General features: G+C 49.6%; 1 protein-coding gene across 2 annotated transcripts in view; it reads left to right on the top strand.

The window, feature by feature from the left end:
• Positions 1–10,626: 10,626 nt before the first annotated feature.
• Sin3b (SIN3 transcription regulator family member B) overlaps positions 10,627–18,769 on the top strand; it is a 36,706-nt gene continuing 28,563 nt past the window's right edge. For both annotated transcript variants that reach the window (NM_001415034.1, NM_001115038.3), the window contains exons 1-4: positions 10,627–10,747; positions 11,343–11,449; positions 12,867–13,020; positions 18,291–18,488. In NM_001415034.1, the coding sequence (NP_001401963.1) occupies positions 10,649–10,747; positions 11,343–11,449; positions 12,867–13,020; positions 18,291–18,488 (558 nt within the window). In that variant the 5' untranslated portion in view covers positions 10,627–10,648. The remainder of the gene's footprint in view (positions 10,748–11,342; positions 11,450–12,866; positions 13,021–18,290; positions 18,489–18,769) is intronic.

Here is an 18,769-nt window from a genome sequence, read left to right as displayed (position 1 = left end):
CAGCCTGAAGGAGATTTAATTATGAACTATGTTCCGGGTTGGTGACTTGGGGGAGCACAGGGTGGAAGCATGTTAGCAGTTTCTGCTGCTGCGTGAACGTCAGACTGTGAGCCCGGCTCCCGTGGGTGCCGTGGATGGAAACATGCCTGTACACAGACTATGCTCACATGCCTGTACACAGACTATGCTCACCAAGCCCACGGCAGGCAGCTGGCCATTCCAGGGTAATTTAGTTGCTGTGAGTCAAACACCTGACAGCAATTTAAAAGAGGAAGGGTTTCTTTGGCCTTAGGGTTGCAGTTACAGTCCATCATGACGTAAAGAGGGGCAGATGCTCTTGGCTCACATCGGGACAGATACTTTGTTGTTTAAAGTTCATTCTAGATCTCTGGTTCAAGCCACAGTGCCAGCCCTGTTCATGGTGAGTCTTCTGTCCTCAGTCAAAGTTCCCTGGAAATGCTCTCGCAGACTCCCAAGAGAGTCCAAATCTAGTCAGAGTGACTGAAGATTACCCAGGGTTAGTGTACTCCTTGCCAACTTGGCATATCACAGCAGCCTGCCCTGTCCTTAAGGCTTCTTGGCTATCTCATAGTGCAGAGCGCATTTGGCCTGTCTCTGAATGTGCTCAAAAATAACTTTACTTGTGTGCAGGGGCAGGAAGTACACTGCACACTGCTGTGATGTAATGTGGATCTTGGAGGACAGCTTGTAAGACTTGATTTTTTTTCCCACCAAGTGGCTGTTGGGGATCAAACTCAGTGGGGTCAGGCTTGGCAGCAGGCTCCTTTACACACCGAGCCCTTTCACCAGCCCCTCAAACTCCCAACAGTTCTAACATTGTTCAGAAGCCTCTCCTGAGGCTCCAGCACCCCCTTAACTGTGAACTGTGTAAAATAATATAAAGAAAGTCATGTTTCAATATGTATGAGGCCAGCCTGGTCTACGCAGTGAGCCAGACCTGTCTCACACAACCAACCTTTCAAATTCCAAGGGCACAGGTTAAAATAGGAAAGAATGAGTGGATCAAAATCAGATCAAAGCAAGACAGGAGCCGGCCAGGAAATACCAAATCCTGAAATGTGGTGTTCGGTACCTGAAGCTCTTGGGCCAGCATCTGGGCCCCAACAGTCCACTTGCTGCACACATAGCCTCTCTCTTGGGCCAGTTCTGCCCATCTACATCTTTCCTTGGGAAATATACTATGGTCTTGGCACCTTCAAAGTCCTGGGGTCTGGGCTGACAAGATGGCTCAGTGGGTGAAGGCATTTGCTGCCAAGTCTGGGGAGATGCATTAGATCCCTGAGGCTTACATGGTAGAAGGAGAGAACAGACGCCCACAGGTTCTCATCTGACCTCCACACTTGCACTCTGGCAGGCACATCATTGTGCACACATGGCTGCTGAGGAAATAAATGTAATAAAAAGTAAACTCCTGGGTCTCCATGGCAACGCAGGGCTCACCTCCACAGCTTCCCGCAGTGGTCTCTCCGATGCCTTCTTCCAGGAACCTGACCATCCTACATACTGCCTGGCCTTCTGATCCTGATATGCCAACAAAACCAGTACCACATGATTGCTGCCACCAGTCAGGATGCTCATCGGGTACCTGCCTCTGTGTGCCTCAGGCTGACCCTGGGAAAGCACTTCCCTAGGTGCCCGTTGGGAGCTGGGAAGCCCTGTGCTGTCTCCTTCCCACTGAATTTGCACTGTTCTAAGCAGTGTCTTCCTCCCAGGAGGCCCGACCCTCTGGACCCAGCGCAGGGGCCCTTCCTCTGTAGAATGCTACTAATTGTTCCAGCAGACATGGGGCTGGCCTGAAACCCTTCCTGCCCAGAGTGTCCTCCCCAGCAGTGAGCAGTTTCAGTTTCCCCAGACAGGTGAAGTTGGTTTTTCTTGAGTCACATGAGTCCCCTGCCTCCACTGCTATCCAGCAGAGAGGGCTTATTTCAGCTCACGGCCTGAGGAGCAGCTCTGGGCAGTGGTTCACATTTGGGCAGAAGAGTAGAACAAACACGTAGCTGGCTTTCTCACTCTCCTCTTTTCTATTCAAGCCAGGCCCCTGGAAACAGGCCTCTTAGACAAGCAGAGGAGTGTCTCCTAGGCAACTCACCGGGGGTGTGGGGTGTGGGGGTGTGTGTGGGGGGCAGGGGAGTTAAGTCCACAAAGAGACTTAACCATCGTGTTCACATTGCCTTTTCTTTCTTGTCTTCATTTTTCTTTGTTTTGTTTTTGATAAATTTCCTTTTTGTTTGGGTTTATTTGTGCTGAGACAGAATTTACGTAACACTGGCTGCCTTGGAACTCACACGTGGGTCAGACAGAGATCTCCTGCGGCTACCTCTAGAGTGCTGGGACTAAAGACCATCGCACCCAGCTAAGTAGTTTCCTATAACAGGTTTCCTCCCAGCATTCAAGGCTATCCTGGACTATAGAGTGCGTTTCAGCATGATACCCTGTCTGGAAAAATAAAAAAATGTAATAAAGAAGAAACTGTCCTTCAGGCTGTACCGACCGGCAGCAAGGGTGGAACATTCTTGTCCCCGCCTTACACTCTCATGTATGGAGGCGACCACAGCACTTATGTCACTTATCCTGGAGCACAGACTGTGAAGGCTCGTTTTCAACAATCACTCTCAGACAGCAGAGAAAACTACCCTAAACAGGACGGTGACATCGCCTCTCTGGCTCTTGAGTTATTAACATGATGAATCGATATTAAATTCTATTTTAGGGTGTGGGGGGGTAGGGGTGTTATGGATGGAACCTCTCTCTTCTATACACGAGTCAGGGACTACCTGAGCCATGCCCCCTGCCCTTCACTGGGGGATTCTAGGCAGGGCCCCACCCCTAATCCAGCCCTACACTGGAGGACTCAAGGCAAGCCTCAGCCTACCAGAGGTGTTTGAATCCTTTATAAACCTGACAGGACCCCAGCACAAATGCTCTCGAGGACAGGGGGTTCGTGTACTGCTATGGTATGGATCTGAAATGTGCACCAAAAGCCTACGTACAAAGCCTTCGTTTGGGTGTGGTGATGTACTCTGCTACAACCAGCAAGGCCGAGGCAAGAGGAGAGCTGTTGTCTGAGGCTAACCTGAGCTGCACAGTGGGATTTTTGTCCCGAAAAACCTAAAAACTGAAAGAAAAGGGAGCTATTTCTCCAGGATGCTCCCCTGGGAGGAAGGGGAACCTATGGGAGGCCAGGTCTTGTGGGAGGAAGTTGGGTTACATGACACTGGAGGACACTGAAGGACATTGGTCTCTTCCTCTCTCTTTCTGGGCTACCAAGAGATGGGCGGCTAGGACCACTTTATGCTGCCTGCTGTGAACCCAAAAACAAAGGTAAGGCAGCACACGCCTTTAATCCCAGTACCCCGGAGGCAGAAGCAGGTGGATCTCTGTGAGTTCGAGGCCAGCCTGGTCTACATGGAGGGGCAACAACTGTCCCACTTCAAAAAAAAAAAATGTGGAGTCAAAATGAATCTTTCAGGCCAGCAAGACAGCTCAGTGGGTAAAAGCACTTGCCACCAAGCCTGATGACCTGATTTTGGGCCTCAGAACCCACACGGCAGGAGGAGAGAACTGACTCCCATACACACAATTAAAAAAATAAATAGGGGTTGGGGATTTAGCTCAGTGGTACAGCGCTTGCCTAGTAAGCGCAAGGCCCTGGGTTCGGTCCTCAGCTCTGAAAAAAAATTTTTCTTAAATGTACTCTATTTTTGGATTGATACCATGGATATATTTTCACAGGCTCAGAAAGCTGAACCACACACAATGGATTCATCCCCAAGGTATAACTAATTACACGAGGAGGAGCTGAGCCATCTCAGGGGAGCCTGCAAGACACCCACCTCAGGTATGAGACTTAAGGCACAGCCAATGACCCAACACAGTGATCGAAACCAGTAAGCCTTTTTTTTTTTTTTGGTTCTTTTTTTTGGAGCTGGGGACCGAACCCAGGGCCTTGCGCTTCCTAGGTAAGCGCTCTACCACTGAGCTAAATCCCCAGCCCCCCAGTAAGCCTTTAGTATATATATTCCATTCATTCTGTTTTCCCATAGATTTGGTTTTTTTGAGACTGGCTCTCTCTATGTTGCCATGACTGGTTTGGACTGGCCTTATATAGACTTAGCCTGGCCTTGAAATCACAGAGATCCACCTGCCTCTGTATTCTGAGTGCCGGGATTAAAGGAATGTACCACCACATCTGGCTCAAAGATTTTTAATTTTTATTATTTTTTAAACTCTGTGTGTGTGTGTGTGTGTGTGTGTGCACGCGCGCGCGCGCGCGCGCCTGTGTGGTTTGTGCACTGTAGTGCCATGCCCAAATGCCAGAAGAGGGTGAGTTGGATCCCCTGGAACTGGAGTAACAGGCAGCTGTGAGCTACTTCGTGTGGGTGCTGACAACGGGACTTGTGTCACCTATGAGAGCAGCAAGAATTCTTCTCTTTTTAAAATTTTAAATTTATTTTGTTATGTGTGTAGGTTTTTTTGTCTGTGTATCACGTGTGTACAGTGCCCATAGTGGCCAGAAGAGGTTCAGATCTCTGGGACTAGAGTTACAGACAGCTGTGAGCCACCATGTAGGTGCTGGGATTTGAACCCAGGTCCTCTGCAAGAGGACCCAGGTCCAGAGCTGGGGACCGAACCCAGGGCCTTGGCGCTTGCTAGGCAAGCGCTCTACCACTGAGCTAAATCCCCAACCCCAAGATGTATTGTTTTTTAAAGTGTTTTTTTTTTTAATTTTTATTTATACGAGTACACTGTAGCTTCAGACACACCAGAAGAGGGCATCAGATCCCATTACAGATGGCTGTGAGCCACCATGTGGTTGCTGGGAATTGAACTCAGGACCTCTGGAAGAGCAGTCAGTGCTCTTAACCACTGAGCCTGGGTGTGCTGTTTTTTTTTTTTTTTTTTTTTTCGGAGCTGGGGACCGAACCCAGGGCCTTGGGCATGCTAGGCAAGCGCTCTACTGCTGAGCCAAATCCCCAACCCCGGGTGTGCTGGTTTGAATAAGAATGCCAAAACCATCAAATGGAAAAAAGATAGCATTTTCAGCAAATGGTGCTGGTTCAACTGGAGGTCAACATGTAGAAGAATGCAGATCGATCCATGCTTATCACCCTGTACAAAGCTTAAGTCCAAGTGGATCAAGGACCTCCACATCAAACCAGACACACTCAAACTAATAGAAGAAAAACTAGGGAAGCATCTGGAACACATGGGCACTGGAAAAAATTTCCTGAACAAAACACCAATGGCTTACGCTCTAAGATCAAGAATCGACAAATGGGATCTCATAAAACTGCAAAGCTTCTGTAAGGCAAAGGACACTGTGGTTAGGACAAAACGGCAACCAACAGATTGGGAAAAGATCTTTACCAATCCTACAACAGATAGAGGCCTTATATCCAAAATATACAAAGAACTCAAGAAGTTAGACCGCAGGGAAACAAATAACCCTATTAAAAAATGGGGTTCAGAGCTAAACAAAGAATTCACAGCTGAGGAATGCCAAACGGCTGAGAAACACCTAAAGAAATGTTCAACATCTTTAGTCATAAGGGAAATGCAAATCAAAACAACCCTGAGATTTCACCTCACACCAGTGAGAATGGCTATGATCAAAAACTCAGGGGACAACAGATGCTGGCGAGGATGTGGAGAAAGAGGAACACTCCTCCATTGTTGGTGGGATTGCAAACTGGTACAACCATTCTGGAAATCAGTCTGGAGGATCCTCAGAAAATTGGACATTGAACTGCCTGAGGATCCAGCTATACCTCTCTTGGGCATATACCCAAAAGATGCCCCAACATATAAAAAAGACACGTGCTCCACTATGTTCATTGCAGCCTTATTTATAATAGCCAGAAGCTGGAAAGAACCCAGATGCCCTTCAACAGAGGAATGGATACAGAAAATGTGGTACATCTACACAATGGAATATTACTCAGCTATCAAAAACAACGAGTTTATGAAATTCGTAGGCAAATGGTTGGAACTGGAAAACATCATCCTGAGTGAGCTAACCCAATCACAGAAAGACATACATGGTATGCACTCATTGATAAGTGGCTATTAGCCCAAATGCTTGAATTACCCTAGATGCCTAGAACAAATGAAACTCAAGACGGATGATCAAAATGTGAATGCTTCACTCCTTCTTTAAAAGGGGAACAAGAATACCCTTGGCAGGGAAGAGAGAGGCAAAGATTAAAACAGAGACTGAAGGAACACCCATTCAGAGCCTGCCCCACATGTGGCCCATACATATACAGCCACCCAATTAGACAAGATGGATGAAGCAAAGAAGTGCAGACCGACAGGAGCCGGATGTAGATCGCTCCTGAGAGACACAGCCAGAATACAGCAAATATAGAGGCGAATGCCAGCAGCAAACCACTGAACTGAGAATAGGACCCCCGTTGAAGGAATCAGAGAAAGAACTGGAAGAGCTTGAAGGGGCTCGAGACCCCATATGAACAACAATGCCAAGCAACCAGAGCTTCCAGGGACTAAGCCACTACCTAAAGACTATACATGGACTGACCCTGGACTCTGACCTCATAGGTAGCAATGAATATCCTAGTAAGAGCACCAGTGGAAGGAGAAGCCCTGGGTCCTGCTAAGACTGAACCCCCAGTGAACTAGACTGGTGGGGGGAGGGCGGCAATGGGGGGAGGGTCGGGAGGGGAACACCCATAAGGAAGGGGAGGGGGGAGGGGGATGTTTGCCCGGATACCGGGAAAGGGAATAACACTCGAAATGTATATAAGAAATACTCAAGTTAATAAAAAAAAAAAAAAAAAAGAATGTCCCCCACAATCATGAATGCTTCCTTAAGGGGGTAGAATTGTTTGAAAGGAGTCGAAGGGTTAGGAGGTGTGGTCTTGTTGTCATTGAGATTTCCAAAGTTTAGCACCATGGCTGTCTACCTGCAGCCACGTTCCCACCACAGTGATGGTGGATGAAGGCTCTGAGACCGTGAGCCAGCCCCGATTACATGCTTCCTTTTATAAGTGTGGCTGTGGTCATGTCATCTCTTCGAAGCAACAGAACAGTGACTAAGACGCTGGGTGTGTGGCACGGCATGCGTATGTACGTCAGGTCAGAGGACAGCTTGCAGGATTCACTCACTGTGTTAGGCTGGAGGATTGAACTCACATCACCAGGCTTGGAAGCAAACACCTTTAACCCACTGAAGCATCTCAAAGGCCCTCAACTTTCAATCTTCTTTTATTGTCCTTTGTTTGTTTGTTTGACAGGGTTTTTCAGTGTAGCCTTGGCTGTCCTGGAATTCTCTGTGTAGACCAGGCTGGCCTTGAACTTCTTTATGTAGCTCCGGATTACCTGAAACTCATGGTAATCCTCCTGCCTCAGTCTCTTACAAGCATAAGCCATGGTGCCTAGCTTCAATTTTTTTTTTTTTTTTTTATCAGTTTCTCCTTCACAGCCACATTGAGAGGAAGTTCCAAGGGACTTGCTCCCCAATCTTCCTGCTCCACACAATCAGCCCCTCATAGTGAGCCCTTCTCCCTGGGCAGAGCAGGGTTTGTGTAGATAAACAGGAGCTCTGACTCAGCAGTTGGTGGGCACCCTGGGAAGAAGCTTTCTGGGGCAAGGACTTGGGGGCTAAATTAGTTCTTTGTTGCTCAGTAACGAATTGTTGCAAGATCTGTCCAGAGCCACCATGTTTTTATCTGATTGTTCCTGTGGGCCAACAATCCTGCACAGTGTCACGGGGCCCTTTGTGCCGTATCTCACAGGATGTCAGCTCCTCCAGGTCCTCAGCTCAAGGCCAGACCTTCGTTCCCAGGGACTTGCTTGTCTCTGGGAGCTAGCCGGGAGGCTTGATGCTCTCTTCTGCCACTGACCGGAAGGCTAACCCTTCTGTCAGGACTCTGAGGCTAGGCCTACCTGGTATCCTCTCCTTCCTCTTTGCTGGGGCTGAAGCTTGGAGATGGTGTCTCTGTACCCCAGGCTGACCTCAAACTAATGATTCTCCTGCCTCAGCTTCCAGAGTACTGGGGTGCAAGTGGGCATAACCATGACTAGCTTCTCTGTCTCTGTCTGTCGTCTGTCTGTCTGTCTGTCTGTCTCCATCTGTCTGTCTGTCTCATCTGTATGTTTAGCCTCATGTTCATGAGATCATGTGCACTCATGTGAGTATTCACCTGGAGGTCACAAGTTAGCCTTAGGTGTCTACCTTGACCACTACATACCTCAGGGTCTCTTACTGTCCTTGGGTGTCTGTTGCTGTGATGAAACACCATGACAGGAGGCAGCATGCAGGTGGGGGGAGGTGTTTACTCCAGCTCACAGTTCGATATCATAACCCTTCACTGAGGGATGGCAGGACAAGGTGGGATCTGAAACAGACCATGGAGGGTGCTGCTTATGGCCTTGCTCCCCATGGCTTGCTCAGCCTGCTTTCTTAAACTCAGCAGGACCAGCAGCCCAGGATTGGCAGCACCCACACTGGGTTGGAGCCTCACATATCAACTATTAATCAAGAAAAGGCCCCTGCAGACTTGCCCGAGTCCAATTTGATGGAGGCATTTTCTTGGTTGAGGTTCTCTCTTCCCAAATGACAGAAAACTAACAGTTTTCAGTTGCTTAACCTAGCCAATGCAGTCATCCTGGCTGGCCAGCTTGCCCTAGGATTCTGTCACTACTGTTTAATCCCTGGCCACCATGCATGCCAGAAAATCAACTCTTTCAGGATCATAAGCACGTGTATAAAGCCCCATTACTTTTGACATCCCCAGTGACTGCTGGAGTTTGGATTTGGCTGGCATGTGCTGGGAGCATGTCTCACAGTGTGAGGGCACTGGCAGCCGGTGGAAGCTAAGGGGTGAGAGCTAGTTAGGTCCTTATGTTTTTGTTATTGTGTGCACATAGGTGTGCATGTGTGTATGGATGCATGTAGGGGCCGGAAGTACACATGAGGTAGTTTCCTCTATTGCTTTCTACCTTGTTTAAACTTAAAAGTGGTTTCATGAATATGTGAATGTTCGATTGGCATGGATCTCTGTGTACCATGTGTGCCTGGTGTCTGCAGAGGTTAATGAAGGTGTCAGATCTCCTGAAACTGGAGTTACAAGCAGTCGTGAGCCACCATGTAGGTATTGAGAACCAAGGATAGGTCCTCTGTGGGAGCAACAAGGGCTTTTAACCACAGACTCATTCCCCCAGCTCCTCTACCATACTTCCTATTTTTGAGAGGGGGCCTCTTCCTGGCATGGAAATGACCAGTTCAGCACTGCCCCAAAATCCTTCTTCTAACACCTGTCAAGTACTGGGCTTATAGGCAACATTATCATGCCCTGCCACAAATATACTTATGGGAGAGAACATTTTTATATGAAAATATAGGAAGAATTATGTATCTGATTAACTTTATCCACAAATAAATGCAGTATATTTCCTTGTTTTACATTTTAAAAACAGTAGCTGGGATGGACTTCCTTGTATATCTGTGTCTTAAAATAGCCCTATCTTCATTGACTTCTCTTTCTACAGGCCTATACAAACTTTTAAAACGGGGAAATTTGGAGGCAAGTATGGTGGCACCTGTGAAGGTAGGGTGACCACAAGATTGCAAGTTGGAGGGTAACCTGAGAAGGTCTCATTTAAAAAAAAAATAAAGGGTTGGAAATGTAGACCCGTAGAGCACTTGTCTAAAGTGGGCCCCAGTCCCAGCCCCGCAAAAATAAAGTCAGTCTGGAAGCAGAGGTCACATGGTCCAGGTTTGCACCCATCTGTGAACAGAATCAAGGAATGGAATTGTGAGAGGAGTTAGTGGATAAAGAGCTTGCTCTAAGCAAGCAGGAGGGTCCAGACTAGGGGCAGACCCATGACCACCATATAAAGTGGAGACAATGAGCTCCAGGTTCAGTAAGAGATCCTGCCCCCAAAACACAAGAGCTGGGAGGTCCATCTCTGGCCTCTGTACATATATATAGGAGTGAGTTTACTTACACATACAGACACACAGACACACAGACACACAGACACACACACACACACACACACACACACACGCGTGCGCGCGCGCAAGAACTCAGTCCATGTGGCTCTTGAATGAATGCTGCTCACTTACAGTCCATCGCTATATTAACCCCACAGAAAGTTCAGAAACTTGTTCCAGAAAGAACCAGATCCTTACAAATATCACTATTGGGTCTTGGGTCAACCCAGACATATACTTGTTTTCCCTCTCTTTTTAAGACAAGGTCAATACCTGTCGATTTTTAAAAGACATAGTCTTAACTATGTAGCCTAGTCTAGGTTAGAACTTTCAGTGATCCTCTCCCAGACTCCCTGGTACTGAGATCACAGGTGAGCCTGCACGCTGAAATGCGAATTTTATAGAATTAATGCGTTTTTAAAGATTCTTCAACTTTGCTTTACTTCCTTTTTCTCCAACAAAACGAAACAAAAAACACTTTTGGCTTTCCAGGTGGCCACAGACCCCCCAGGGCACATAGTTTGAGAATGATCACCTGCCTGTCCCGCAGGTCCCTCGAGCGGACACGCCCCATTGACGCCAGGAGTCTCCACCCCTAGGAGGCGGGGCTCGCGCAAGCGCGACCTGAGCTCAAGCGGAGGCGGGGCAGACGCGACTCTGACTTCCAACATGGCGCACGCAGGCGGTGGAGGCTCCGCGGGCCGGGGATTCGGTGGCTCCCGCTGGGGTCGTTCGGGCTCTGGGGGGCACGAGAAGCTGCCAGTGCACGTGAGTGATGTCCCTCGCCTCCTCCAGGGGATCCAGACCCCCGCGGGGATGGTGCCCCGCCGTGCGGCCCCGCCTTGGCCTCCCCTCTGCGCAGCCCGGGCCCGGGGATCCCACACCCCTTCCGCGGAATCCTTCGGTCTTTGGGGCGGCTCTTCGGTTTCCCCCTAACAACTCATTCCCGCCGCTCCTCAGACTTCTCAGAGATGCGGCGGTCTTTCTCGACATCCCTCAGTCATTCCTGCGGTCCCTGTCATCCCCGGGACCCTACGGTGCGCCCCGAAAATCCTTGGTCCTCTTAGTTGGCCCTTAGTTACTCTTGCCGCCCCTCGGTCTTCCAGGGGATTTCGTGACCTCCCCGAGACCCTTCGGTCTTCCCCGCCAGTCCTCGGTCCAATCCGGAACTCCTCGAGGCCCCTCGGGACTACCCGCTGGCTCTCGGTCCTCCCAATCAGCCGTCGGTCCTTCCCGGAACATCGCAGTTATCCTCGCGGCCCTCTGCTGCCCGGTGCCACCCCTTCTCTATCCCTGACCTTCCAGCCCTCAGTCTCTGCATCCCCCGACCCCTGCCCACCCATGGCCTTCTTGTTCCCTGCAGGTGGAGGATGCTCTCACCTACCTCGACCAGGTGAAGATCCGCTTTGGCAGTGACCCTGCCACCTACAACGGCTTCCTGGAGATCATGAAGGAGTTCAAAAGCCAGAGGTAATCTACAGGGCCTTGTACACCTAGGAGCAGTGGGCCGAGCATTCCAACCCCCAAACTAACTACACAGCTGGTGATCACGCACAGGATTGGAGGGCCCTGGGAGCCCCTTCACCAGATGAGGTAGTTCTGATGAACTGGTAGGGATTCCTGGAAGGAATAAAGGAATTAGGGAATTGAGGCCTGGACAGGGAGTGTTGGGTGTGTCTTTAAAATGTTGATTTGGGGTAGAGTAAATGTCTTAGTGGGTAACAGTGCCTACCACCAAGCCTGAGCACTGGGAGTTCCAGCCCCAGAGAGAAGAGAACTGACTCCTGTGAGTTGTCGACCTGCACTTGAGATCTGTGGTACACGCAGAAAATAAATGTGGTGGTACAGATTTTGATTGTTTGTTTTGGGCAGCGTCTTTTGTTAATACTGCAAGAAAATATTACTTAGGAGGGGTATGCACAATCTCTTTTTTAACTCTTGTCCCAAAGATGCTTTTCATAGCACTTACCAATCCGGAACCAGTGTGGTTATAAAGGAACTGTTTGTAGACACGTAGCAGTTAGGTGTATTGGTTGCCTCTGAGTTATGTGTATGTCTTCTAGAACCTTCTGGGAGGGGCGACTTGGTTTAGGTAAGGAACTTACTCTAGTGACAGGTGGGTGGAGCTAGAACCCAGACTGTCAGTCAGTGGACTTCCCCCAGATCCTGGTACTGACCTGCCTGTCTGCTTTCTGGATGTGTGGAAGGACTGGGCTGGTTTCTTGTGGACATTCAGGGTACTGAGGCCAGAAGAAGACACTTGTGTCATTCCAACTTTACCAGTCCCCCAACTTGAAGGCTCCAGTGTTTACACACTCCCTTTAGAAAAGAAATTAAAATGTATCCTCACCCATCTCTAACTCACAAAATATGAGGGAATTTCTCACATTGCTTGGAGAACTGTGTTGAGTCTCAGCCCAGCACCCAACTCGTGGGGACATTTTCAGAATTGGGCCCAGGCCTGGAGATACAGTTATGTAGTTATATACATCACGCATGCACATGTGTGCACACACACAAAACTATCATATATATATATATACACACATATACACACACACACACACACACACATATATATATAATATATATATATAGTTACAGTTACAGTTCTTGCTAGACCTAGTCACAGGTGGTCTCACATGGTGGGGCCCATTTATTTAGTGGGGCATGGTTGTGCAAACCTTTAATCTCAGGCAGAAGCAGGCATATGGAGGCCAGCCAGGGCTACACAGAGAAACCCTGTCTCCAAAGGAAAAAACAGAACAACGTGTTAGGGCCCATTTTCTTTGTCATCTATCCACTAAGCCTGGGCTGAGTTGATCTTGAGGGCACCTGGGCAGTTAACTCCCAGGATGCTTGCCCACTTGCATTTCTTTTTTTCCAGCATTGACACCCCCGGCGTGATTAGGCGTGTGTCCCAGCTCTTCCATGAGCACCCTGACCTCATCGTGGGGTTTAATGCTTTCCTTCCGCTTGGATACCGCATAGACATTCCCAAGAACGGCAAGTTGAACATCCAGTCACCTCTGAGCAACCAGGTAGGTTTCGCTTGAGTGATGTGGACCTCAAGAGTCGTACCCACAGGGACAGCTAGACATTTTTGATATTGCTGGCAGCCTTTGTACAGCCTGTTCTTTTTCTAGGTTCTCTAGTGTACGGCCAGACAGAAACACAGAGACAGCCTTTGCTGTCCCATCCAGTGTAATGGCTGGAGTGTGGGTCAGTGTGAGACAGTACACTCAGCGTGGGTTTAATCCCTAGCACTTGGGGCGGGCATGCAGGGAGGAGATGTCAGGGTCATTGAATCACTAGTAGCTGAGATCTGGTCTCCAGGGTTTCCCAACAAACCTACCAGGCCAAGTGTGCACTGGCCTCTTCGGCTTCCATTGTGTCAGTCCATCAGTAAGACCGAGGTGGTTGAGCTGTGTGCATGGGAATAACTGTTCCTCTCACTATGTCATAGGATTACCAGACGCTCTTTTCTCAGCTCAGGCTTGGGCTCTGCAGCCTGCTGTCTGTAGTTCTCCACACTGCCACTCTCACCGTAGCTCAGAACCTCATCCTCATGCCTCAGTCTTTCAAGTGCTAGGATGACACGGGAGCCACCACAGGCTTTCTGTGAGGTTGGAGGGGACTCTGGGAAGGTGGTGTGGCCCCACAGGCCCTCCAAGCGGCTCCTGTGTAAGTTCTGTTGGCCCTGCCCATCACCCTGCCTCCTGCAGCCCCGCCCTGCCCAGTTTTCAGAGGGAACTCCTAGAAGCACGTGCCACTGAGATTCCAGCATCTTCCGTTTCACACCTGTACCTGGTACCCAGGAACTGCGACTGTCAGTGCCTTAACAGACAGAACTTCTGGACTCTGTGGCTGTGGACCAGGCAGTGTGAGCTGTGTCAAGAGAACGAGCAGTTCCTAGGGCGTGCATGATGTCAGAACTCAGGACCCCATGCACTAGAAAGCTAAGCTACAGGGAATGGGAGCTGGCCGGAAGTGGAGTTTGAGTCATGGGGGTGGACTGCTCCCTTCATAGGTGGCTTAGGTGACCAAGGAGCCCCTGTGACTTACAGAAAGGATGACCAAGACAGTCTTAGATCCAAGAACAGGGCACCTCTGCCTGTCCTGAGTCACATTCCCTTGGAGTACTCTGGAGCTGCTCCCTTAATCTTAGGGACAGCAAATGACCTGATAGTGCTCAATTGGGATTCTGACCCAGGTGTTTCTTGCTTTCTAACTTGGGGTTCCAAACTTTACACATCCCCACATGTCAGCACCGTGCTGATTTCTAATTTTCAGCCATTTTTCTGTCTATGCTGTTTTTATTATTTGAGACGTGGTCTTTGTATCCCAGCCTGGCTCTGTAACTAGACAATCTCCTGCTTTAGTTTCCAGAGTGCTGGAATGATAGGCACTTACCGTCGCAGCACCCAGCTTTAGAGTTTTGAAATGCAGCGTTCTTGTGTGCGTGTTTTCTCTCCCTCCCTCCCGCCCTCCCTTCCTCCCTCCCTCCCTCCTTTCCTCCTTCCTTCCCTCCTGCCCTCCCTCCCTCCCTCTCCTATCATTAGTTAGGTTTCACAGCCACATTTGAACACTCTTCCCATATGTTCTGACAAAGGTGTTGACGGAGTCCCCAGCTGTTGGGATGTGTGTGGCAGGCTCTTATTCTTTCTTGTGAGGAGTTCCGTATTCTAGCATGTGGTGTAGCACCCAGGGCCTCTGCCTTTTTAATGCAGGGACACCTATACCCTTGCTGAAAGCCAGGTAACAAGCACCAGGGCCCCAGTTGACAACACAGGGTCAAGCAGAGCTGGGTGCTTTGATTCAAGGTGTCATTTCACACTCAGGAGATTTGCCATGAGTTCAAAGCCAAGCCTGGTCTACGGAGTAAGCCCTTATCTCATCTGCCTCCTGTGAAGGGAGGGCATAGATAACCATGCCTTGTCATAAGCAGGAGGCTTGGAGCACATTCACCTGCTGTTCTCCCTCAGGAAGCCTCAGCTTCTCCCGCTGTTGCCTCAGTGTCCCCACTGGCACTCACAGGTGGGAGGAGTGGATATTCCTTGTGTTGGTGCTGCCCTCCTGACCAAGCTCTTCAGGGGAAGCAGACCTTTACCTGCATCACTGAGCTGTTTTAGGGGAGGAGTAGGAAACCAGCTGTCAGTGGGCAAATGAGGATGGGACACCTAGCTCCTGGGGACAGTCAGAGTAGGTCCCTGGTCTTGCATACTCACAGGAAGCTGGTCCTTTACCACCCTCCGTGGGGAGGCTTGGTGATTTTTTTGACAAGGACAGGTAGTGTCTTGGGCCTGATGAATTCCAAACCACCACATCCTTGGACACTGGCCCTTTGTTTAATTTGGGGTTTGGGTGTAGGACTCCCAATGTTGATAGTAGGGACTTTGTGGGAGCTGGACCCACATAGGGAAGGACCTTGGAGGGATGGGGCCATTAGGAGGGTTGTCTGTAAAATAGAGTAGGGCTGGAGGGAAGCTGAGAGGCAGGCGTACGGGACACTGCATGGCCAGGAATCAGCTAATCCAGAACCCCTGAGAGGTTGGGGAGGACAGTGAGGGGATCAGTGAGGTAAGATGTGCCAATGGTTCTGACTGGCCCTTCTGGTAGAGCCAGAGGCCACGGGGCCCTGGTAACTATGGCTGGCTGTTGGCTCATTTAGGTTCCTGAATATCCAGGAGAGCTGCATGGTTCTGGGCAAGTGTGAGGCTGTGTGAGTGTTAGCTGTGTAAACAAGTTACCCTACGTGCAGGCAGGGAAAAGGATAGAGCTATTGTAGAAAGTTCCAGCAGGGCTTGTCTTGCTACAGCTTGTAGGCTGTGTAGTGGTGGTTTTTATATTTTCCTAAGATCACAATAGAAAGTTGTATTATGGTTGTACAAGTATCACTACTAATTCCAGAACATTCTGTCACCCTCGGAACAGACCCTGCCAAGCACTCATCTATTTCTTGAATGTACGTTACCCCGTCTGGCCATTTTCTCAGACACTCACATCATAGTGTGTCAGTGTTTCTTTTCTTGCCTCAGAAATGTCCCACTGGGTGAACTACGTTTCACTTGTCTGGGGATTTTGAGTTTTTCCTCCTTTTCTTGGCTTTTGTGAGTGGTGCTTCATTGAATGTTGGTGTATGAGTCCTTTCTAGGTTTTGGATCTGATTATAGGATTGTGATTGTTGGACCATAGGAAAATTCTCTGTTGGATTATTGGTTACTATGGCTGTTGCCATAGTAACTGTCCTTATCACCATCTAGTGCCTTCTGCAGAGTCCCTGGCTAGAGGGCTGGCTCTCTGTGTGCCATCCTGGCTTATTCAGGGAACCAGAGAGATCATATGGTGCTGGAGCATGCCCCTGAGTGACTGGGGAGTTTCAAGGCTTGCCAGAGCAAACTCAGACCCCCGTGACCTTGAGTGGGAGGCAGGTTCCTCAGTCTTAGCCCACATTTGTAATCAGTGTCTGTGTCCTCAGCTTTGGCTTCTAGCACTGTGTATGTCCACTGTTGTAGCTCCTCCTGCCTCCTAGGCTTGTTTTGAGGCTTCGCCGCAGTCCCTGAGAAGAGCACTAGTTGACCTTAGATCTGGCACAGATGGGACCTTTAAGGGGATGCACATGTGTGCTGAGCATACAGGGTGGCTTAGGACTGGGCGGGTGCTCTGTGTCTAAGCTCCACCCCAGTCTGCGCTTGTGTTGTATGTAATTTTATCCCCTAGTTCACAGGGTGGGGCTGTTGACAGCGTATTGATGCGACACTCCTGGAGATGGTGTATGCTTTGGGAAGCTGCACACATCTGTGCGATGCCCTCCCTCTGCATTTTCATTCTGTGAAGGAGGGTTCTGGCACCTGTCCCCTTTGTGTACCAAGGGACTACTATTTAGAGACAGGACCTTGAGCAAACATGGACCAGATGAAGCCATTTGTATGGGCCCTAATTAAATATGGCTGACATTTTAAAATTTAAATATTTATTTTTTTAATGTGTGGTGTTTTGAGACAAGGTTTCTCTGTGTAACCCTGGCTGTTCTAGAACTTACTCTGTAGACCAGGCTACCTTGAACTCTGCTTCCCTAGTGCTAAATTAGAGGTGCTGCCATTCTTTTAAAAATTTTTGAGGACACAGGGCAAGCATTTCCTTAGGAGCCTCCGCTCTTGCTGCTGGCGTCTCACTACACACCTTCTGCCTCCAACCTCGTGAGGAAAATTACCTGTTGTCCACATAACCACTCAGGTGCTATGTGTGAGCCTGTTGCCCAGAAGAAGGGAGCTGCTTAGGGAGATCAGTCACTAAAAGATGGTTCTGGAAGATCACAGTGAGCATGGCTGTCATCTGACTAGAACCATGATAATGATTCAGTGTGGGGAGGTTCCATCCTGCTGGGCTCCACTCCCTCCCTCAGGGCTCCACTCCCTCCCTCAGGGCTCCATTCCTCCCACAGGGCTCCATCCCTCTCACAGGGCTTCATTCCTCCCACTGAGCTCCACTCCCTTCCTCAGGGCTCCACTCCCTCCCTCAGGGCTCTATTCCTCCCACAGAGCTCCATTCCCTTCCTCAGGGCTCCATTCCTCCCACAGAGCTCTGGCAGCTCAGCTGTTTGCATCATCCGGCACCCTCACCTGGACTGCAGTTCCACCCCTAGAACTGCTGCTAGAAAAGCAGACACCAGGATGCTGGTTCTCCCTGCCAAGCAGGATTCCAGAGTGAAAGAGATGTGTTTGTGTCTACAGCTGGAGAAAAATGTCCCCAGTATGCTCTGATGACTAATGCCCTCACTTGAGTTGTCCTGGGGCTTAGCATCCAGAGGCTTTGTTGTGAGAATCCCCTGAGCTAGCTGTGGCTAGATGCACACTGTGATGCTCCCTTGAAGCTAGCAGACCGTTCCACCATAGAACATTCTTGCAAAGATGGTGATGTTACCCTCAACCCTGCACGTATCTCCAATAAGGTTCAGTGTCCAAGATCTGTGACTTTCTCCTTGCATGTTAATATCTCAGAGTGGAAAGGACTTGCTAGAGCAAACCTCTGACCTGGGGAGGCTGAGGCAGGAGGTTGGTCAGAGTTGAAGCAAGCTAGGCCTCAGAGAGAGAGAGAGAGAGAGCTCCAGTGTCAGGAATATAGTGGTGGGCTTTGTTGAAACTGCAATTCTAGCTGCAGTGCTCAGAGATCTAGGGAGACTCCAGAAGGAAGAAGGACTTGACTCCCAGGGGTGCATAGGGATCACGGGAACAAGACTTTTCAGCAGGCAGAAACAGTGCAGCGTCTATCTCCTGGCCGCCCCATGCCACTCACTGCCTGTGTTCCACAGGACAACTCTCATAGCCATGGTGACTGTGGGGAGGACTTCAAGCAGATGTCCTACAAGGAGGACAGAGGCCAGGTGCCCCTGGAGTCCGACTCTGTGGAGTTCAACAATGCTATCAGCTATGTGAACAAGATCAAGACCCGCTTTCTGGACCACCCTGAGATCTACAGGTCCTTCCTGGAGATCCTACACACCTACCAGGTGAGGCCCAGCTCACCACAGCATCTGGGCATTGTTTGGCATTTTGAAGGTGAGAGTGGAGTCCAGGGCCTCACAAGCTAGCCACACACTCACTGACCGCATGCCAAACTCAGCCAGACTCTCCATAGATTTCCTCAGCCAGGTCATACCCCAGTGTTCAGTATGGTTCTGGGGGGAGTCAGGAGGAGGTAGAGGTACAAAAAGGTGGGTGTTGAGAGGGGTGCAGGCCAGCCACTGGTGCAGTAGCAGGGAGAAAGACTGTTGGGCACAGCCCCTGAGGG

The sequence above is a fragment of the Rattus norvegicus genome, chromosome 16, assembly GCF_021556685.1.
Source record: "Rattus norvegicus strain SHRSP/BbbUtx chromosome 16, alternate assembly SHRSP_T2T, whole genome shotgun sequence".
Taxonomy (NCBI): domain Eukaryota; kingdom Metazoa; phylum Chordata; class Mammalia; order Rodentia; family Muridae; genus Rattus; species Rattus norvegicus.
This window is presented reverse-complemented; position numbering and strand designations above follow the sequence as displayed.